The sequence below is a fragment of the Cyprinodon variegatus genome, unplaced genomic scaffold, assembly GCF_000732505.1.
Source record: "Cyprinodon variegatus isolate N-32 unplaced genomic scaffold, C_variegatus-1.0 Scaffold91, whole genome shotgun sequence".
NCBI classification, from domain to species: Eukaryota; Metazoa; Chordata; class Actinopteri; order Cyprinodontiformes; family Cyprinodontidae; genus Cyprinodon; species Cyprinodon variegatus.
Window position 1 is genome coordinate 988,983 of NW_015150544.1, and position 19,373 is coordinate 1,008,355.

General features: G+C 37.2%; 1 protein-coding gene across 1 annotated transcript; it reads right to left on the minus strand.

The window, feature by feature from the left end:
• Positions 1 to 562: 562 nt before the first annotated feature.
• On the minus strand, positions 563 to 17,973 carry LOC107084071 (sorting nexin-27-like). The gene is made up of 13 exons (XM_015373731.1): positions 17,542 to 17,973; positions 11,767 to 11,992; positions 11,474 to 11,666; positions 11,299 to 11,363; positions 10,408 to 10,512; positions 10,206 to 10,284; positions 9,935 to 10,098; positions 5,895 to 5,984; positions 5,043 to 5,192; positions 4,505 to 4,633; positions 2,516 to 2,575; positions 2,330 to 2,378; positions 563 to 770 (listed from the first exon to the last, which is right to left on the minus strand). The coding sequence occupies exons 1-13, from the start codon at positions 17,844 to 17,846 to the stop codon at positions 700 to 702; spliced, it is 1,686 nt and encodes a 561-aa protein (XP_015229217.1). The 5' UTR covers positions 17,847 to 17,973; the 3' UTR covers positions 563 to 699.
• Positions 17,974 to 19,373: the final 1,400 nt, after the last annotated feature.

Here is a 19,373-nt window from a genome sequence, read left to right on the forward strand (position 1 = left end):
TATATTTTCTTTTTCAGAAGAATGATTTTTAAACATACAAATCATTACGATCACAATCCATAATCACTGTTACATGTGTGCTGCCTGCATTGTCTGACAAGCACAGAACCCCAGAAACAGAAAAAAAACAAAACATTCCTGTTAATGTCCAGCATTAGGGGAAGTGTAGAGCATGATATTAAGGCGCAAAAAAAAAAAAAAAAAAGAAGAAGAAAATCCAACATTTGCGATTATACTTTTTCTCTTTTTCGCCTCAATCTCAGCTCAATTTGCCATCCCAGACCTGCAGGATATCTGGGCCAAATTATCAACCCACAAGTCTCCTCTGTCAGTGTAGGAATGAGCCGTTTGTGGAGCTGAGTGGCGCTGACCCACTTTGACCCGTCCAATGGTGAGCAAACATCTCAGGGAAAATGGATGGAGGGAAAAACAACAGACACGTGTAGGAGGTCTGGTGAATGACATGAAAGCTGGCTGATGCTGATTCTCCTTCGCTTCTCTCCTCACTCTGCCCATCCTTGGATTTACTTTGGGAGTGACTTTTTTTGTTGTTTTTTTTTTTCCCCCAAAGAGGGACTTCCTTCTGTTCTGGGGCAGAGATGGCCTCAGACTCACTCCTTCTCTTTAGTCAATGGGCACTCTCTGTGGGTGGCTGTGATGAGTGAATCAGTTCTAGTTCAAGTGAAGGTTAACCTTGTTTTAGGACGTGGCGATTTCTCCCCCTAGGTGGCGCCATCCCTTCTGTTGCGTCTCCAGTGGAGGCAGGAACTCTGTAACACAAGAAATCTGAGTGACTGCCTTATCTAGTCATGTGGCTCATGAGGAAGCTGCCAGCAGGTCAGATGAGTTTATGATCCTCGGGCTTCTAGAAAGCTTTCTCGTTCACATTTATCTAGTGGCTTGTTAACATACTTGTGATAATTGCACGTAGTTGACTGGCTGAATAGTTTAACATCTGATGCGTAGATCTCTTAGATTAGCAAGCCACTCCTTAATCCGTCATACATTACTCATAAGGCACAACAGGACAAGAATTTTACTACGCTGAGCAGTTTTTCTTTCTTTAAATAAACAGATTATAATAATAAACATCTTACTGAACCTTGTTTTATTTCGTACACTGTCTTGATTAATGTCCAACTTCCTTATTCTAATTTCAGAGTCTAGGCCTAAAATGGAACACCTTGGTAGGTTTGAAGTTGTGTCAAAAACGTTTAATTTCCAGAAAATTTACTAAATAGCGCTGAAAGCTTGGGATATAAATTTCAGCTGCAACTAACAATTATTTTGCAAATCGATGAATCTGTTGACTATATTTTTTAATAATCGATTACTAATCGGATAGCCAAAGATTCCTCAAAGAAGATTTTTTACGAAATTAAACTACAACTTTTCAACTTGAGGAGTTCTAGATAGACCATATTGAAAACATTTTTTTTAATCTTAAATGCACAATGTTAACATATTTTCTGACAATTTTGATATAATTACTGCTCTAAATAGGTTGCTCTGTTAGCTAAAGGCATGTTTTACAGTCTCTATTCTCCAGTTAATCGATTACTAAATGAGTTGATGATCATTTCAATAATCGATTAATCACGATTAATTGTGCCAGCCTTTATAACCTATTTCTAGTTTAACATGTCCCCTATTCTAACCCTCACCTTTCTATTTTATCCCTGGTCTTCATACTCTGCTTTGTTCTCTAATGTTCTCTAACAAACCCTTTGGATAAAAGCTGGATTCACACTATGATCAAATTCCACACAAGGGTGCTCTATGGGCTAATTAAAACGCATCTACATGTAACTGGATACTCTGGATTTTATTAAGTGGGAAGGAGACTCCCTTTAAATGCCAGTATATATATATATATTCCTTTCATGTCATCCTGCATTACTTTGTGCTTGGAAGATAAAATCACTAAAAAACACACTCAATTTGGGGTTTGAAGCAAATCAAAAGCTTCATGGTTATGAAGGATTCTGCAACGATCTGCTTATGTTACTCAATAAGCTTTTCTAAATATAAAACCAATTCCTCATTCTTAAAATAATTTACCAATTTCAGTATTCATTTATTTTCAATAAAGTAAGAATTACTGCTTATAATTCTCTCCCTTCCCCTGACATTTAGGTTTGATCCTATTGGTCTGCTGCATAATTCATGTTCCTAGATGGCTGCTATTCATCAAAGCAGCTCTCAGGCTGCATATTCCGCTGCGATAAAAAGCTACTATCTTGGATCTGAGTCTTTTTTAAACAAACTAAAGACTTTAAATCCGATGAACTTTACTTGAAAAATGTATATATTAATGCAAAATGCTTACCACTGTTGCTACAGTTTTTGTTGTCTTTATCAGAGGCCTCTTCCTCCACCTGAAACATAAAAAAAATTGACACTTTAAAAAAAAAATCCTAAGAAAGCATGGGCCCTGCAAAGGAGACTGTAAGAAAACAGGCTAAGTTTAGACACACAAAGCCTTTCCCAAAAGAGGAAAGGAGGGGTCCCTTACCTGCTTCCTCCACTTCAGCTCACAAAAGACGCGCTCAAAGCATTCATGCATGTAGTTGAACTGGGAGAAGAGGAAACAAGAGAAAGCTGTTATTGACACTTTCTTCTGTTCAGATTACTTCCATTTGCTTATTAAGACATAAAGAGAGGATTTTATTCTACAGTGAATTTATAAAGGGTAACAGGAATTTTAAAAAAATGTATTAAATGGTCAAGATGTTGTTAAGATCTGTTTCTACTTGGTAGATGGTTAATAACCCAGTTTTCTATAGTATTAGTGATATGTTTTTGCAATACTGGCAGATATTCAGAGGGACAATGTTTCTGTTAAATGCTTTATTTTCCATTATTATCATCACAGAGTCACAGGGATACCTGAGAGAGGAGCTAGATTTAATTGGATATAGGCAAGAGAAGCCTAATGTATACTGGAATGGAGCAATGTTCCCTATAATGATCCATGTGTCTGGGCATTTACACAAGGCCAAACTGGGAGCAACATCAGATGTGCAGGATGTGGCCACACATCAATATACCAGTTATAATCCCGGGATTATAGTAAGTTACATTGCTTATTAAAATAATCAGATTACAGCTGCTATTTCCATTAGCTAAATTTTAATATAAGAGAGTTGGCTCCTTGTTCATGATGTTATATTTGAGGGTCCTGTTCTAGAAGAAATGAGAGATTAAATCGTTCTGACATAACTTTATGTTGACATTAAGACTTTGTAAAATTGTGTACATTTCTGTATCCCTGTAAGTCTGCAAAATATTTTATGACACAGTCTGTATTAGCATCCTACAATAAATTAGATAATAATAAAAGCATTAGAAGATTAATATCTATATATGAAAAATGTCTCAATAAATGTTACTAGAATAGGAACAAATCTGACTTAAATCTGATCTGTTTTTCTTGTCTGTCTTTCTCATTTCTTCGATGGTTTTCCAAATATGCCACTTTAAGAGCTTTCTGAATGCTGTTTTGATACGAATCATTAAACTAAATCTTTCGCAATCAGCACTGGATGCTTCAAATGTAGCACCAATATCCACAAGCTGTGAGATCTCCTTTAGCTCCTCACACCTAAGTGTTTCAGCCATCTTATCTCCTGTTAAAGTCATTGCTTCATCATGTAGCCTATCTGAATTTTTCGACGAAAAAAGTCACATATAGCATAGTGCATTGAAAAGGCGCGTCTTCAGCTGTGTGCCTGTTGCAAACCAGTGAGTATCATTGTTCTGGAAGCCCAGACTGGTTAAGAATTTGGGCCCCAACATATTCTTCTTTTTGCTGGATTATTTATTTATGCATCTGTAGCTCTCTCTAATGTGCTGAATAAGGTCATTTGGTACTCTTTTAAAGGAAACTGAGGTTTAATTAAACATATTCATCCAAATGCAAATCTTGTATGTATTTGTTTTTTATAAAACTTATTTGATAGTGATATTTTGAACTGGGGTTGAAGAGTAAATGGTGCACATAGATTTATAGGAAATTAATAAATGTATTTCATATTTACCCTATTCATTTGTTTTCTTATATATATATTTAATTTATTGTGGTAATGAAATATAACTGTTCTCAATTTCTCTATATTATGAAATAACAGCTGTTTCTTTTTCATTGTTAGGTTTAAGTTGAAAAATGAAAGAATGATACAGGGATTCATAGAAGTACAGCAAAAAAAAGTTATTAGTCTAATTGATTTACAGTTTATGTTGGATTTTATTCTTTATGCAGCATAGATTTTCTTGAGCGCTAAGAATATGCTAGCATTGAGTGATTGCTAAAGCCCACAGCTTAGAGGGAACATTAGTATGGAGACATTAGGTTTTGTGTAAATATAAGGTAAACGTTAAAAATTTGAGGCTATTTTTAGGGATAAAAGGTCAAAACTGACATTTATCCATCCACAGCCTCTGACAGTGAATATTTATACATTTTTTAACAATAAAACCTTAGAGTGTGCGCAACCACACTTACATATGGAGTGAAGATCTTAACCCAGCGAGGTTTTTTCTCTCCTCTGGCATACTCGAAGCAGAAAGCCATGCCTTCCTCATCAGTGTCCCATCGCTGCATCTCTGCCCACTCAAAAGCTATTACCTGGTTCTAAAGAAACAGACATTTACCTGAATGTTATAATTAAATATGTGAGAAAACTGATTTTCATCTAAAAAAAGCATAGAGACATTATCGCTAAAAGTCACAGAAAGTATGAATGTAAACAAATAATCGACTTACAAGTAGTTGTCGATTAATGGTTTATTAAATTGAAAATTGTTCCTCCGGTTAACTGATAAAAGTTTTCCTTCTCGGTATGAGAGGAAACTGAAGTTTTTAAGAAAATGGCCGCTTATCTATAAATCTTTATCTATCTATCCATCCATCATTAGTTGATCGATAAGATCAATCAACTTTAGATTAATCAATTGATCAAAATCTTGAATCCCCAATAAAATGAAACATAAAAAGTGATGAATCATGTCCTGCAATTAAAATAGAATTGGTAAATGGTCACCTCTAGTGTGCCGTCCTCAGTGCACGCATGCAGCTTGAAGTGATGGATGCTGATAGCTGTGATGACATGGCCCTTCCTCCTGGAGTCACAGGAGCAGTGTGGGAAGACCACCTCATTATAGCCCTCACATGTCCGCAGCAGGCTCAGGTACTAACAAGCATCATAGCAGACGGGAGACAGTATTATCCAAAACAACCAGCTTAATTAAAAGTCATGAAAAATAAGAATAAAAAAAAAAATGCATCCCACTGTCTAAATGGAACTGACTGAGTCTTAATGTAGGCAGATTAACTAAAGTACATTTAATTAATGACATCAGTGTAAAGTACAGATATGGTGTGAAAAGGAAATCATTTTAGCCATAATTTTTTGCTTGGCTCCATCACATGACCTCCTCCTCTAATAGGTTACAATGTAAAAAAAACATAAAATGGTTTAAGTACATCTGAGAATGCACCACAGAGTGATGTTAGAGACCAACTTCCTTTAATAAGTCGCAAAAAAACAGCCTAAGGGTATTAGTCTTAATTAAAAAAACAAATAATTTCTGATGCTGAAGATCTAGAATTCATTATTTTTTATCCAATCAAATGACTTTGCCGGTTTCATAAACACTTTTTAGCTGTTACCTGAATTGGATGTCTAGTAATGCAATATATTGATACTAGAATTGTAGGAACATTTAGAGCTCAAAAACCTTTTCTTTTTTAACTAAGTCCTTGTTGTAACCTCCGAGGTTTGTTGTCTAAACCATTAAAACATTTCAGACCATTTCTGTCTGTGTTGGGAGTGTTTTTCCATTCAGTCCCCCCGGACCCCCCCAATAAACAAAGACTAGCCTGTGGTACTGACTGTGGCCATCTTGCGCTGCTCTGCCAGTTTCTGCAGCTGGTAGGATTTGTCCTCAGTTTTTATGAATCCCTTCTTCACATCGTCAAGAGCCTAAATGGACAGGGAAGGGTAGGAAGGGGTCAGAGAGATGCACAGATGATTACATGTTTAAGAGGAAAAACAGGCACTGTCCAGCACAAAATCAGCAAAAACAAAAACGAAAAAAAATTCTGATAGTGACTGTTTCTGCTCTTTTGTTTCTGTTATTATAGTTTCAAACAATATAATTACTCTGCAAACTAGACATGAGCCACTATAAGATGGTCTGGTTAAGATACCCTTAAGCAAAATACAGAGGTTCATTAAGGCTAATGCAATTATCTAGAACAGATGTGTAATACAGAATTATCCAACTGCTTGTATTTATTTCATTTGGATTATTATTAGTTAAAGGTAATGAAAATACAGAACTCAGATTCTTAAAAAAATTTAATTATTAAACCACCATTATTTGACTATTCTCTACAGGTGAAACAGAGTTTTATAAAGCAGGAAAGTCAGCACTTGTCCTTGTATTGTACAGTATGCACCCAGGTTTGGGTTAGAGCTCCAGTTTCATGAATCCCTGCATCAGTGCAGCTCTGCATGGAGATGATCAGCTTGTGCCTCTGCTAAGGTGTTAAGAATATCCAGCTTTCATTATCTGTGTTTTCATTAACCAGATGGATTGTAATTCTGAAAAAACAAAATTCACTAACTGGAAATACTGTTTTTTGATATAAGGTTTTTATGCTTCTATGAGGTGGTTGTTCAGTTATACTTTTGAAAACTGAAGTAGAAACACTGTTTTTCTCATCATACGAGTCACATGATCTGCAGCTGGACCTTACTGCTTTATAAAGAAACAAAGAAGACTGGAGTTGGAGGATGATTGTGCTCACTAGAGCCGTGGCTGATGCGTTTACATCCGTGGCTGCCATGTTGTTTTCAGAGCTATCGTGTGAAAAAACTTATTTACGTTCAATCTTAAAAGAAAGTTAATTAATGGAAAAACTGCAATTGCAAAACCTAAGGGTGCTCCAATTGATCGGTCACCGATCGTTATCGGCCGATAAAGGCTTTAAATAGTTTGATCGGCGGTTTCTATAAAGGCCGATCAGATGGGCCGATGAGACGCACTACTTGTTGAATTCACTCATCCGATTCCTCTAGGGGCGCTGTAGTTGCTCTGCATCGCTATGCGACTGGAAGTGGGGAAGAACAAGAAAACGGACGGTCCGTTTTCTTGTGGTGAGGCAAGTTTGGAAGCGACTGGCACCGAGCCCCCAGAGAAAGTACCACGAGCTGGCTCCTTACACGCTATGTATGCTGCGTTGTTGGATAAGGACGGGGAACATGGTGGCGGTGACATCAGCAGCTCAACATCATCGCAGATTAACCTGTACCTATCAGAGCCAGTCATCCCACGGAGCGGACAGCCACTTGTTTTTTGGCGAGACAATAAAAGTCGTGTCCCCGCTCTCGCACAAGCAGCCCACGCCTACCTCTGTGCTCCGTGCACAAGTGTAGATAGTGAGCGACTTATTAGCACAGCAGGGAATATTGTAGATGAGAAGAGGAACAAGCTGTCTGCCAAAAATGCAGAGATGCTTATATTTCTAAAGAAAAATCTGCCATTGATGCTTAACAAGTCAGCTTTAAGAGAAATGGCTTTACTAATCTCTATTACTCTTCTTTCTCATTGACTCATGATTTCCATGCTGTGCACTTTAAATGTATGTAGATTTAAAGGAGCTAAAAGAACATTTAAAGTTAGCATTTGTTTGAAATTTACAAAACTTTATTACTACTGAAAAATGTCTGCAGTGATTAGAAGGACATTTTAGATTTTGAGCTAGGACAAAAAGCCAGAATTACTGATATATTATCTAAAGATGTGTGACTGTTCTGTCATGGCTTCTATTTTCAGTTAATTACCGCAGGACAAGCCTAAAATACATACCTTATGCCTTTTTATCATGGCATCCCAAAACATTTGATTTTGTTTTCTTTGTTCTGCACTTTAAGTTTGTGTAAATTAACAATGACAGATTTTTTGTATCTTATTTAGAAGTAAGGCTTATTTGTTAAGCTCTAAGCTGTTTAAGATGTTTCTAAGGAAGTCAAATGTTGAACGTTTCCTGTTAATAAAAGTATACAGTTGACAATTCACAATACATTATCTTCTGTTAATTTTAATACATATGCATTTTTGTTAAGACTATTAAAATTGAATATATTACATGATAAATAGAAGGCTTCAGATAGACCCAGTGATCGGTTACCGGTGATCGGTATCAACCAATACTGCTTTCAGCAATCGGTGATCGGCCCCAAAAATCCTGATCGGAGCACCCTTAGCAAAACCGCAGTTATTGTGTCTCTGACTGTAGAGACCACGGTTTCTCTATTGAGTTTAAATCAGGAGAATTTGTTGAAGGAACTAGATATTTTTGGTTACTTTGATAGGTTTTGTGTACCATTAAATATAAAACCATCATCTCAAATAAACTTGTCAAGCACAGGGAAAGAAAGTGCTCTAAAATCTGGTGGACAGCTGAGCTGAGTCTGGATTTGACAAGGAGTTCTTTAAACATCAAGGCATTTGAAAAATTCTGGCCCTGAAGCATCCTGGATTTTCTTCCCTTCCACAATTCGTCCAGATTGTAGTCTCTTAAAACTCTGATTGGACCTTTATTTTCATCTAATGAGAGGAAAAAGGACTGTTCTGTTGGTACTAAGACACATGTGACATATCTGGTTTCAGAGTGGCTCAACAAAGGCAAGCTGACAGGGGTAGCCATGATAAATTCTTAAAGGTATAGAGGATGATCTTTTATTTGCGGGTAGATCATCTAAATAAGTGGTACTGGTACTCGTAATTGTCAATCATTTTGGTAATATGTTTATGTAAAGCTGTCCTACGTGCTCGTCCCCAGTTAGTTATCTTTATCTGAGTATCTTCAGGTGTAAATCTGTGGTGAGCTACTGTTTCAGATCGTCATTGAAGCTCACCTTTCTCATCCCAGTTCTTTGAAAATGGCCGAGGCTCATAAGAGAAAAAGTGTCTATGAAGTGTATGAGACGAAAAGAAAGGCCTCAGAAGGCGCAGATATATCCTGGAATGCTGTTGCACGGAAAGCATACTATCACAGCGGACCGCTGTCGCCATAGGCTGCCACTACCCGACAGTGGTGACTAATAAAGATGGCGCAGGCACCACGTGGTGGAGGAGGAGTTACGTGGCCAACGGGAGCAAAAAGCAGTGATCGTCTATCTGAACAGTCAGTTTATAAAGTCCACTATATAGCCCCCGCTCTATATAGCGATTAAAGGATTTAGGGGTTAGGGCGGACATTCGGGCACAGTAAGCTTGTATGAGCTATGAGAAGAGCAATTTTTCAAAAGAGCGTGCATGAGGAGAAATGGGCTTGTGCATGATCTCGCAAACGTTTAATACGCATTTCCTCTCTGGAACAGGTACAGGGTTGCGCAAGTGCATTTTTTTCTCTAAAATGCAGAGGGCAGGTCTTTCCTCCACTCTGCCTTTAAATAGATCTGGTCTTTTCCAGGATTTCTTTGACCAGAAACATTTCCCCACTGATGCATTTTGTCTGTCTATAACCGGACTAATCAAGAGAAACATTTGAAAACCTGAATGATTTGGTATCTGGAAAGAGACAAATATTACAGCCATGATCAGAGTTGTTTGAAAAATCTCTGTTCACAGTTTTACTCAGAGTGGCTGCACGAAATAGAAAGGTTCATTTAGGTGTTTTAATAGGTCACTGCTGAACTTCACAGGCCTGAGGTAATGACTGACCTAATATGCTGTAAAAACTCATGGTGTGTGTTTGAGGCATAGATTTGCATGTTATATTCTCTTTGTTATATAAACTTCTCCACAGGGTGATAAACTGTAAGCTTCTTTAGCCTTGTTTCAGTAATTAGATGGTAAAACTCATTTTCTAGTTACCCTTGATCCTTTTCATACCCAACAGGATTTTAAGGTTCTAGCATACCTGGTGGAAGCAGTAGTGAAGGGCCAGGGGGTTGTCTCTGAGCAACTCTTCCTCCTGGATACTGAACAACCATTTGCGGAGTGCTAAGCATGTTCCAGGAACCGCTGATGTGTAGTTCTGCACATAAAGCTTGTGGGGGAACTCGTTTGGGGCAAGTTTCCTCACTGCAACCAGACCAGGAAGAAGGGAAAAGAATGAGCATTGTGGTATTATTCATAGGTTTAGCATTTATGCAATATGAGAAAGTTTACAATATACACAGAGTTCTCACCAAATGAATGGTTGATGACTTCAAAAAGAGCAAAGTAGCTGGCCATGATGCTGTCCATTCCAACCTTCAGCACCAACGCCTAAAGAAAACAAGCAATAAGAACCCAGTTAGTTCCCAGGAGATCATATCTGACAGACCTTTCCTTATTAGCATGATGTATTAGCAACGCCTGCTGCAGATGGTACCAAACAGCTGCTCTTACCTGGTACACTTGGTCAGTCGTGCTGTTTTTACGCACTCGGACGGATATGGTGGTTTTGTCAGGCAGCGCTATCCGCAGCTCAACATCTGTGACTCCGTTATAGTTCTGCCAACAAGAACAACAAAATGCTGAGTGCAGATATAGAGCTGTGTTTACATTAAAGCCAAAGTATGTTTTCTAAAGCATTATAGCAAAAATACGTCTGTTTTTAATTCTAAGGTTGATAAATGGGGCCCTAAACATAATTAAGAAACACATTCTTTTTATAAGCTCAAATGACAAGGTTTTCCCTACTTTCCCTTTGCCAGTATTCTGGATATTTTAGTACAGAATATGAACCCTTAAAGTTCTCCTACATTAATGAGAGTTGATTTTAAAGAGCATATGTTCCAAAAACACTTGGGACTAAAACAGGAAATTCCATTCTTAAAGCAAATCTGGTGAAGGACATTTTATTTTGCAAGGTTTAATTATGGTTTTTATTCTTCAAATCCATCATACAGACTTCCTGAGGCAGAATATATTCTATATAAAGCAGTTAAACAACGTTGATGCGTTTACTGTGTCCTCAGGAGGTTTTAGGATATTAAACCATGATAGTTGTAAATTAAAAACATAAAATTAAATTTATAGCAAGTGGAAGCTAAGGACAATCTGACCATAGTTAGATATCCATTCCTACATCAAAACTATTTAGATTCTATTCTTCTTTTGAAAACATAGACATTGTTATATTGAAAATATAACTCAAGATTTTTCAAGAGTTTTTCTTTTTTTTATTTCACCTGCTATCAGGGTAAAAAATGACAGTAAATTAAGTTTGTAAATTAAAAAAGTTATCATATGAGAGCTAAATAACAAAGATAAAATACTGATCAATAGGACACATACCTCGTCTGATTCGGAGAGGAACTCCTGCATGATGTCACTCTCCCCTATCACCCGCACAGAACAAACTACAGAGAATAAGAGAGAAGAGACGATCAGAGTGAAGAGTTTTTTTTGTGTGTTTTTTTGATTGACTTGATTAAAAGCTTTAAAGGACAACAACTTGGAGTCTCCCTACCTCGCTCCAGGTACTCCTCTAGACCTCTACGACGAGCGTCCAGCTGCTGCTCAGAGAGAGAGAAGGGCCATTTACCAGGCAGCTTTGGGAAGTTGAAGTTGGAGAATTCCCTCTTCAGGTTTTGGTGCAGGATGGCAAACTCTCTATAGCGTTTTGAGCACAGCTGTCTGCCTGACATGTACACGTTGTAAACCTGAGGGACATTTAAACAGGTAAAATAGCTATTAATAGAGGAAACATTCAAAAGGCAAGTGCAAGTAATGCAGCAGAAACAGGAAGGCTGAATTACTCACCACAAACCTCTCCGAGTGCTGCTCCACATGCTTGTATGTGGGGATGGAAATGGGAACAGCCTGCTTGTCGCTGTAGTCGTAGTTAGGCTGGATATCCTCGCCGCCTTCTAACCCATCGGCTTCCTGAGGAGGAACGGACAGCACGGCCAGAACCAGCTCCTTCTCTGCAGCACGGATCAGGTCCACCACCTGCTTATGGGTCGCACCTTCCACATTTACCCCATTCCTTAATTAAATCGTGAGAAAAAACACTTAGAACTGCAAGCCACCTCCAAACACACCATACATGTAAGAAGAGCCTCCGGTTTAATTTATGTTACCTGAAACCAGAATGTAGCTCAATATGTGAGAACAACAACCAAACAGGATCAGATCCCAAACAGCTGATTAACTCTGCATTATCGGTGAAATTCTGCATCCATGAATATATTGACAATCCCACTCAAATCTATTTTTGGCAGAAGTAAAGCGCATTTAATAAATATGCATGGAAGCACTGACTATTCTTCCTGGACATTATGCTGTTATAATATCAGGGCCTCGCCTGTCAATGATTAATACAGAGATGGGAGTAAAGCGGGTCAGCGCTATTGTTTCCCCTTCCTTTGGTACTGAAAGATGCCTCCCTTTGCCTCGCTCTTCTTGGCTTTGATGAGACCAGATGGCGGCGGCATCAGGTGTCTCTGCTAATTTTCCATTGAGAAACAGTTGGGGGGACAGGAAGGGAATAAAACACAGAAAGATTTGCACAAATCTTTCATTCAAGACATCAGTTAGTGTTAAAAACTTGTATTTGTGCAGGATTGTGAAGAGTGAAACTCATTAAGTAACAGCCGTCCATTAACATTAACCAATGACTGCTGGTCATCTAGTAAAATGATGTAGCGTTTCATATTGGGACACAGAAAAGGGAAAAGCGGATATCTAAAGACGGTACTTAAATAAAAGATTCTCTCAAATTAACAGATTTTGACCTATAAGGTGCTTCAGACAAGTTTTTCTGACACCAAGACGTTACAACCTGCATGTTGACTTGCCAGAGTTTTTATGCTGGATGCCTTTTCAGGTTCAAACCTTTGTACACAGACTTAGCCTGCAACACCAGGCTTTTATATGAAGCTACAGCTTCTGGATTATAGAAAGAGGAAAAAATATACATTAACTCGTGACTATTTTTTTTCTCTCAACATGGATAAATGAAATTCAAAACATCATCTGCCACAAAATGAATCAAAGTTCTCTTGTTAGAGTGACTTAATTGAAAAATAAAAATGTCTATTATACAGAAATGTCTACCCCTTGCAACTCATACAAAGTGGGAAAGGAAATGAAAGGAGAAATGGGTATATTTTAAATTTTCTCCTTTTCCCCCCATTTGATTAATCCAGATGTTAAAAAACATTTAAATCAATGTATAGACTTTGCAGGGGTGTTGGGTGAATATAAGGCTTGTATTGCATCATTTCTCCTATACCAGGGAATACAAATATGACAAGAATTTGTTATTTCTACCAAAGCCTGCAAACCTGCAAGGACTAAATAGATACCTTTTACTCTTTCCTAATAAAAAAAGAAAGGAAATAGGAAAAAGTAATGAAACTAAAAGTGCTTAGGTTTTACAATATAACTGACAATAATAATAACCATTTGAGCAGAGTTGTTTTGCTACATGAGGCTACTGTTGGGGTGAAAGCAGCCTTTCTTAAAGTGTGTTTTACTCATGTAGAAACATTTGCGTCTGTAAAACCATAATCAGATGAAAAGAAACAAAAGTTTGACACAAAAACCCAGAGGAATTATAAATTCCATGTGTGCATATCTGATAAAGTTAATAACAAAACATTTCTAGTACACCAAATAAAGTTGTTTCCTATCAGCCACAAACTAAAGATTCATTTTTTTCTTTTTTGGAGCTGCTCAATTGAGACTTTGGGATTGAAGTGTCTTGTGATTCTCACAAACCATTATATTTGCTTAAATCTGCTCTGCAGTGATCAGTGTTTTTAAAGAAAGAATATTTCACAGCCCCGAAAGCCGACAGAGGTTTATTTAGTTTGTGCCAAAAAGACACAAAGAGACTTTGGTCAACTACATTGATCTGGAGGGAAAAAAAGATAAAACGATCATCCTGCAGATGAGTCTTTGTGCCGACCATCTTAGCATGAAATATAAAACCAACATCACCATATTGGGAAATAGCCCCGGCTAACTTTTAGAGAAATGCCAAAAAACATTTAATAAATATCTGCTTCTAATAACCACATGATTGATCAACTGGGAATTCAACAATGAGCAAGTATGACAAAACAAAGATTTGTTAGTTTCCTCCCAGCAACACATTATTGATGATCAACACATGATAGTTCATAATCATAATCATTTGGAGGTAATAAAAAAAAAAAAAGCAGTAACGTGTCATGCCATCTCAAGGATTAATCCAGTAACATAAGGTAAATTCTTAATATCTTCAATACGATAAGCACTGTTATGTGGCTGACTTAATAGTGTTTTCAGCCTAAAAACAAAACAATAGAAACACAAAAACCTCTGAAAAAGTAAGCAAATCTATCTATGTTACCTATAGTATTACATTTTAAAAGACAAATTTCTATAATTCTTATTAGTAGTGAGATTATATCATAGAAAGTTGATGTAGGTGTCAGATTGTTAGGGCATCCTTTTATGTCTTTAACCGCTGTGTTTCCTTTTTTTAATTTAGCCTACTGTTACTTCTACAAAGCCAGGAGCACACCTATCAGTCAAGCTGATAAAAAACGCACAATTTTCTAAATACAAATAGCTTTTTTCTTCTTTGTTCAACTATGCTGATGTCTGTAACTCCTAATCACTGATCCTTGTCTGATTTTTAAAATGGTCAAACTATTAATACGTCTTTGGTTAAAAATTGGACATGTCACGTGATCGGAGGCATTCAATGATTAAATGGACAAACAAAACAGAAAGGCTGTGTTTTTAAAAACAATCTGACAACTCAGCAAGTCAAAGCGAGCCGGTGTTCCTTGTTTTCTTTTTCTCTTCTTCCTTATTTCCTGTTTAGCCTATGAGAACGTACATTATGTGAACATGTTTTCTCTGCTCTGGTTTATTGCTGATTTTACAGTCAGGTGACTGAACATTAGGAAGCTGTTCACAGGTAAGATAGAAAGGATTTCACACATCCCATAAAATAGTTTAACATGAGAGTCAAGGCTTAAAGCTCTCTTGGATGTGTCAGGGTTCTCACCAGGAGTTTTTACGACCGTAGCAGGAGGGGTTATTTTACGCTACATATTCTTTTTTATGTCTTCTTATTATCTCCCCATGTGTGAACTATCCACTTGCAGCCTCTCTCTAAGCTAGCGGGGCCGTAGCACATGTGTTCACCTGCCTGTAGGCACTCAGGGTAAGTCAAGGACAGAGTCTGAGGGCTTCATGTTGTATAGAGCTTTTCGCACACATTTGTGCAAATAATGTGGCCGTTGCGCTCATTAAAAGTCAGGGTATCAGCCTGATTTCAGTTTCAATTTGACAGGTTTCAGTATAACCAGCGTTTTTGCTAAAATGAGCTGGACAGAGCCCTGGGGAGGGAGCAAAAATGTCAGTCAAAGGGGAATTAAAAAAGTTAAACTGGTAACCAGTAATGTCAGCATAGCAGGGATGAACATAAGCATAGCAGTAAAATATTCTACATTATTTTCAATGTTCAGAGTGATTTTACTGAGAACCCACAAATAGGCCAGGAGGGAATCGATTATCAAAGATATAAAGCTGTTTGGAGGTATTTACAGCTGCAAAACACATTGACAGTCAATTAAGGATATTCCAATCCGATATCGACATCTAAAATCAGTCCAACAGAAGCCTAAAAAAAAAAAAGAGAACTTATCCGTATATATATCTGCCCGATTCTAAAATCACTGATATATGCAGGCTGACAGAAACTGCATAAACCAGTGGTTTAGTAAAAATTGGTCAGTGTGGTTCTCATAAGTGCTGTTGATGACTATTGTTCTCACTTGAACAAGCCTTTTCTAATATGCTACACAACAAAGATGTAATAAAAGTATGTATGATTCATGCTAATGTTGCATCGGGACAATGTCATGGTGAATCTTCAAAGCTGCATTATCGGTATCATATTGGAAATAAAAACTTGCATCAGGACACCCCTACATTTATATATAGAACCTAAAGACCACCATCCATCCTTTTAGTTGTGCTTATGCAACAGCTAGAGGGATAAAAGCAGCGTGTCTGATAAGGTAATAACTGTGGTACGCACTCCTGCAGCTAAGAGTCAATTAATATCAACTTTAAACAATATACTAAGTAAAATATATCTAATAGCTATACATAAAAAAGAAAAAAAAATCATTCCTATATAGAGAATGTGATTTATACAACCTTAGCAGTTACTGTTACTTTTTTTATAAAAAATCAATTTGATAAATATTTTTCATTGATGTTTACTGTTTTCTTAAGAAGTCTTACTATCATTTAGTTTATAACCTATAATCAAACACTAATAAAGTTTATAAATTGATTTTCATCCTCACGCTGTATATCAACCTCTAACATTTATATGGCAAGACATTCTATTCTTGATTAACAGATTATTGAGAATTGTACAAATACATTTTAGAATGCACTTGGATAACATTTCCCACCCCATGCATGAAGCTGTTGCAGAACTGGAGAGCTCCTTCAGTGACAGACTGCTGCCCCCTAAATGCACCAGGGAGCGTAATCACAGATCCTTCCTCCCAGCAGCTGTAAGACTCTATAACCACCACTGTTCCCAACAACCTCAATAAGTTGTTACATTCATGCTGGTTTTGCACAGTTTCTACCTTACCTTAGTCAGTTAAATATCATGCTGCTGTCATTTTGCACATCTCTGATGTTGCAGCTTTTTTCAAATATCCATTACTGTAAAAAATGTCTGCAGCTGTATAATGGTTATTATCCAGGTGCACAAGTCAAGTTTATACTGTTAAACACTTTACAGTGCAGAATTTTATTGTTTATCTTTTAACTCTTCACTATTCTGTTATTATACATTTTTCTGAGGTCAACATTTGTGTGACCATTTCTCTCTATAATCTTTTTGCTGCTGTAAACACCAGAATTTCCCCATTGTGGGACAATAAAGGGATTTTCTATTCTAATTTTTGTATTAAAACACTGGTATAAACAAAACAAAACAAAAAATCTTTTAGCATCTGAATTTATAAATAAACTTCTAGGTTAAATGAAATAAGTTTGACCTGTATCTCTCTGGAGTGTGAGTAGTCTAAAGCCTAATTGTCCAAAGATGTGAGCAACAGGGCTGTTGACGGCTATCTCTAAATCACCATATCGAGGAACTACGACGCAAACTAACCCAAATCCTACAGTCAATATTAAACCAACAGGGTTATTGTGTTAAATTAAACCAACCAACGCTAACCAGATGAAACAGCCTTTGAACAAACAGTTGAGCTATAAGCAGAAGCAGGTTTGCTAGTTAGCTCAGGCTAATCAACATGCACAGGCTGTTCTCCAACTTATGTAAGCTGGTTAGCTTTCTGTTTACCTCCCCAGCTAGGGTCATGTGAACTACTTCACCAAACGTTTATTTTAGACGTCAATATTATATATATATATTCACCGGTTTGTTAAATGCTATAATTATAAATTAGTAGAAATGTTACAGAGTCTTCAAATGTCATCCAAACACGCTAAATGGAGAGGCTAGCCTCGGTAGCTTAACTGGAAGGATTGAGGCTGGCTTACACTTCAAGGATCCTGTCACCCTTCGCTATCCCCGCTCGGTCTGCTGCTCCTCCGGGTAGAACAGCGCTGACGTGCTGAAGCGGAGCGTACAGTTCCCCGTTGATGCTCCGGAGCTGGCCTCCCTCGCTGACCTGACCGCGAACGTTAAAACCGTAGCCGGACTCCGACTTGACGATCCGCACTACCCGAGGACCAGACGTTACCGTTGCTGCGTTCTGGCCCGCAGACGAACCGACGACTGGAACGTGCTGGCGGGTCGCCGCGGGGTGAGCAGGCCGACTTTCATCGCCGACCACATCCGCCATCTTCTTATTTAACGGGTACTAAAAATTCCCCTTCTCGTTTGCAGCCGGTGATTTCCAGCAAATTCAAAACAACAGTTGAGCTCTGTCCCCCTCTCAGTTACGTTAGCTCTAAACAGACCGACTCTGTTGATGTGGACACGCCCCTCGGTGACGTTACGAGTCACAGCAACACAACGTGACCAACCGGAAGCGTCAGTATGCTGCGCTTTTTTATTCTGTGCGAACTGCAAAATCGTCAAAATGATGTATAGCAAAATTGTATACAAATAATTTTAAAGTCTCTGTTGTTCTATCAGAACGTTACGGAAGAGGATTAGGGCCACTAAAAAAAATGAAAAAAAAGTGAACTGATTTAATATATATAGTATAATAATAATATAATATAATATGAGAAAGAAGTCATAACTTATTCTCATATTGACGTTAATGTCAGAATTCTGAATTTAATCTCAGAATTCTGACTTTATTCTCAGAATTCTGACTTTAATCTCAGAATTCTGACTTTGATCTCAGAATTCTGACTTTATTCTCAGAATTCTGACTTTAATCTCAGAATTCTAACTTTAATATCAGAATTTTGACTTTTATTCAGAATTCTGACTTTTTTTTCTCAGAATTCTGACTTTAATCTCAGAATTGTGACTTTCATCTCTGAATTCTGACAGCTAACAAACATGTTGGCATTAAGCCATGTATCTTGTTTTAATAACCTTCTGCCCTTCCATTAATTAAATAGCACCTTTGTGTTAAACAGCATTACTTAAAAAGTCGCCTTACTCCATAATTTTCCACCAATGTGTTACTGACCCTCCCAAACAACTCACATCTTTGTCAGTGAAGCTGAGTGCTCCCACATCTCTTCCTTCATGGTGCCCATCTACATTACGATCCAAAATACTGAGATCAAAGTCAGAATTCTAATAAAAGTCAGAATTCTGAAAGCAAAGTTAGAATTCTGAGAAAAAAAGTCACAATTATGTGATTAAAGTCAGAATTCTGAGATTAAAGTCAACATTTGACTTTTCTTTTTCATTTAGTCAGAATTCTGACATTTTTCTCATATTATACTGAAATAAAATAAAAAAATCAGTTAACTTTTTTTTTTTTGTTCAGTGGCCCTAACCCTCTTTCGTAGAACTTTTATTCTCAAAATGTAATTTACAAAGCTAACGCCACAAATTATACTCATATAGACTACAAAATGATACATCAACATTTTCAATAGAATGATAGAAAATCCATTTTTAAAATGTTGCTCCATCAAACTGTAAAGCATTTAGAAAAGGACTGAATCCTTTTCTTTATGATGAAATTTTTATAGCGTTTCAATGCTCTTTTAATCTACGGTAGCTGCTTTTGTGCTTGTCTTATTTATCTATTACCCTTATCCTTTTATGTTATATTTTCCCTTCACTTAGCACTTGGATTTTTTGAAACATATTGTGCTTTATAAATATAATGGATAAAAATATTTCCAATGAATATATAGACCTATTAAATTAATTAGTAAAATGTTAAATATTAAGT

What these genes read in the sequence shown, in the direction of transcription:
- LOC107084071 (XM_015373731.1), bottom strand. Translation starts at nt 17,846, where the DNA reads ATGGCGGATGTGGTCGGCGATGAAAGTCGGCCTGCTCACCCCGCGGCG. An exon ending in TTCACTACTGCTTCCACCAG is followed by an intron (nt 5,985 to 9,934) that starts GTATGCTAGAAC and finishes CTGTCCATTTAG; the next exon opens with GCTCTTGACGATGTGAAGAA. An exon ending in AGCAGCGCAAGATGGCCACA is followed by an intron (nt 5,193 to 5,894) that starts GTCAGTACCACA and finishes GATGCTTGTTAG; the next exon opens with TACCTGAGCCTGCTGCGGAC.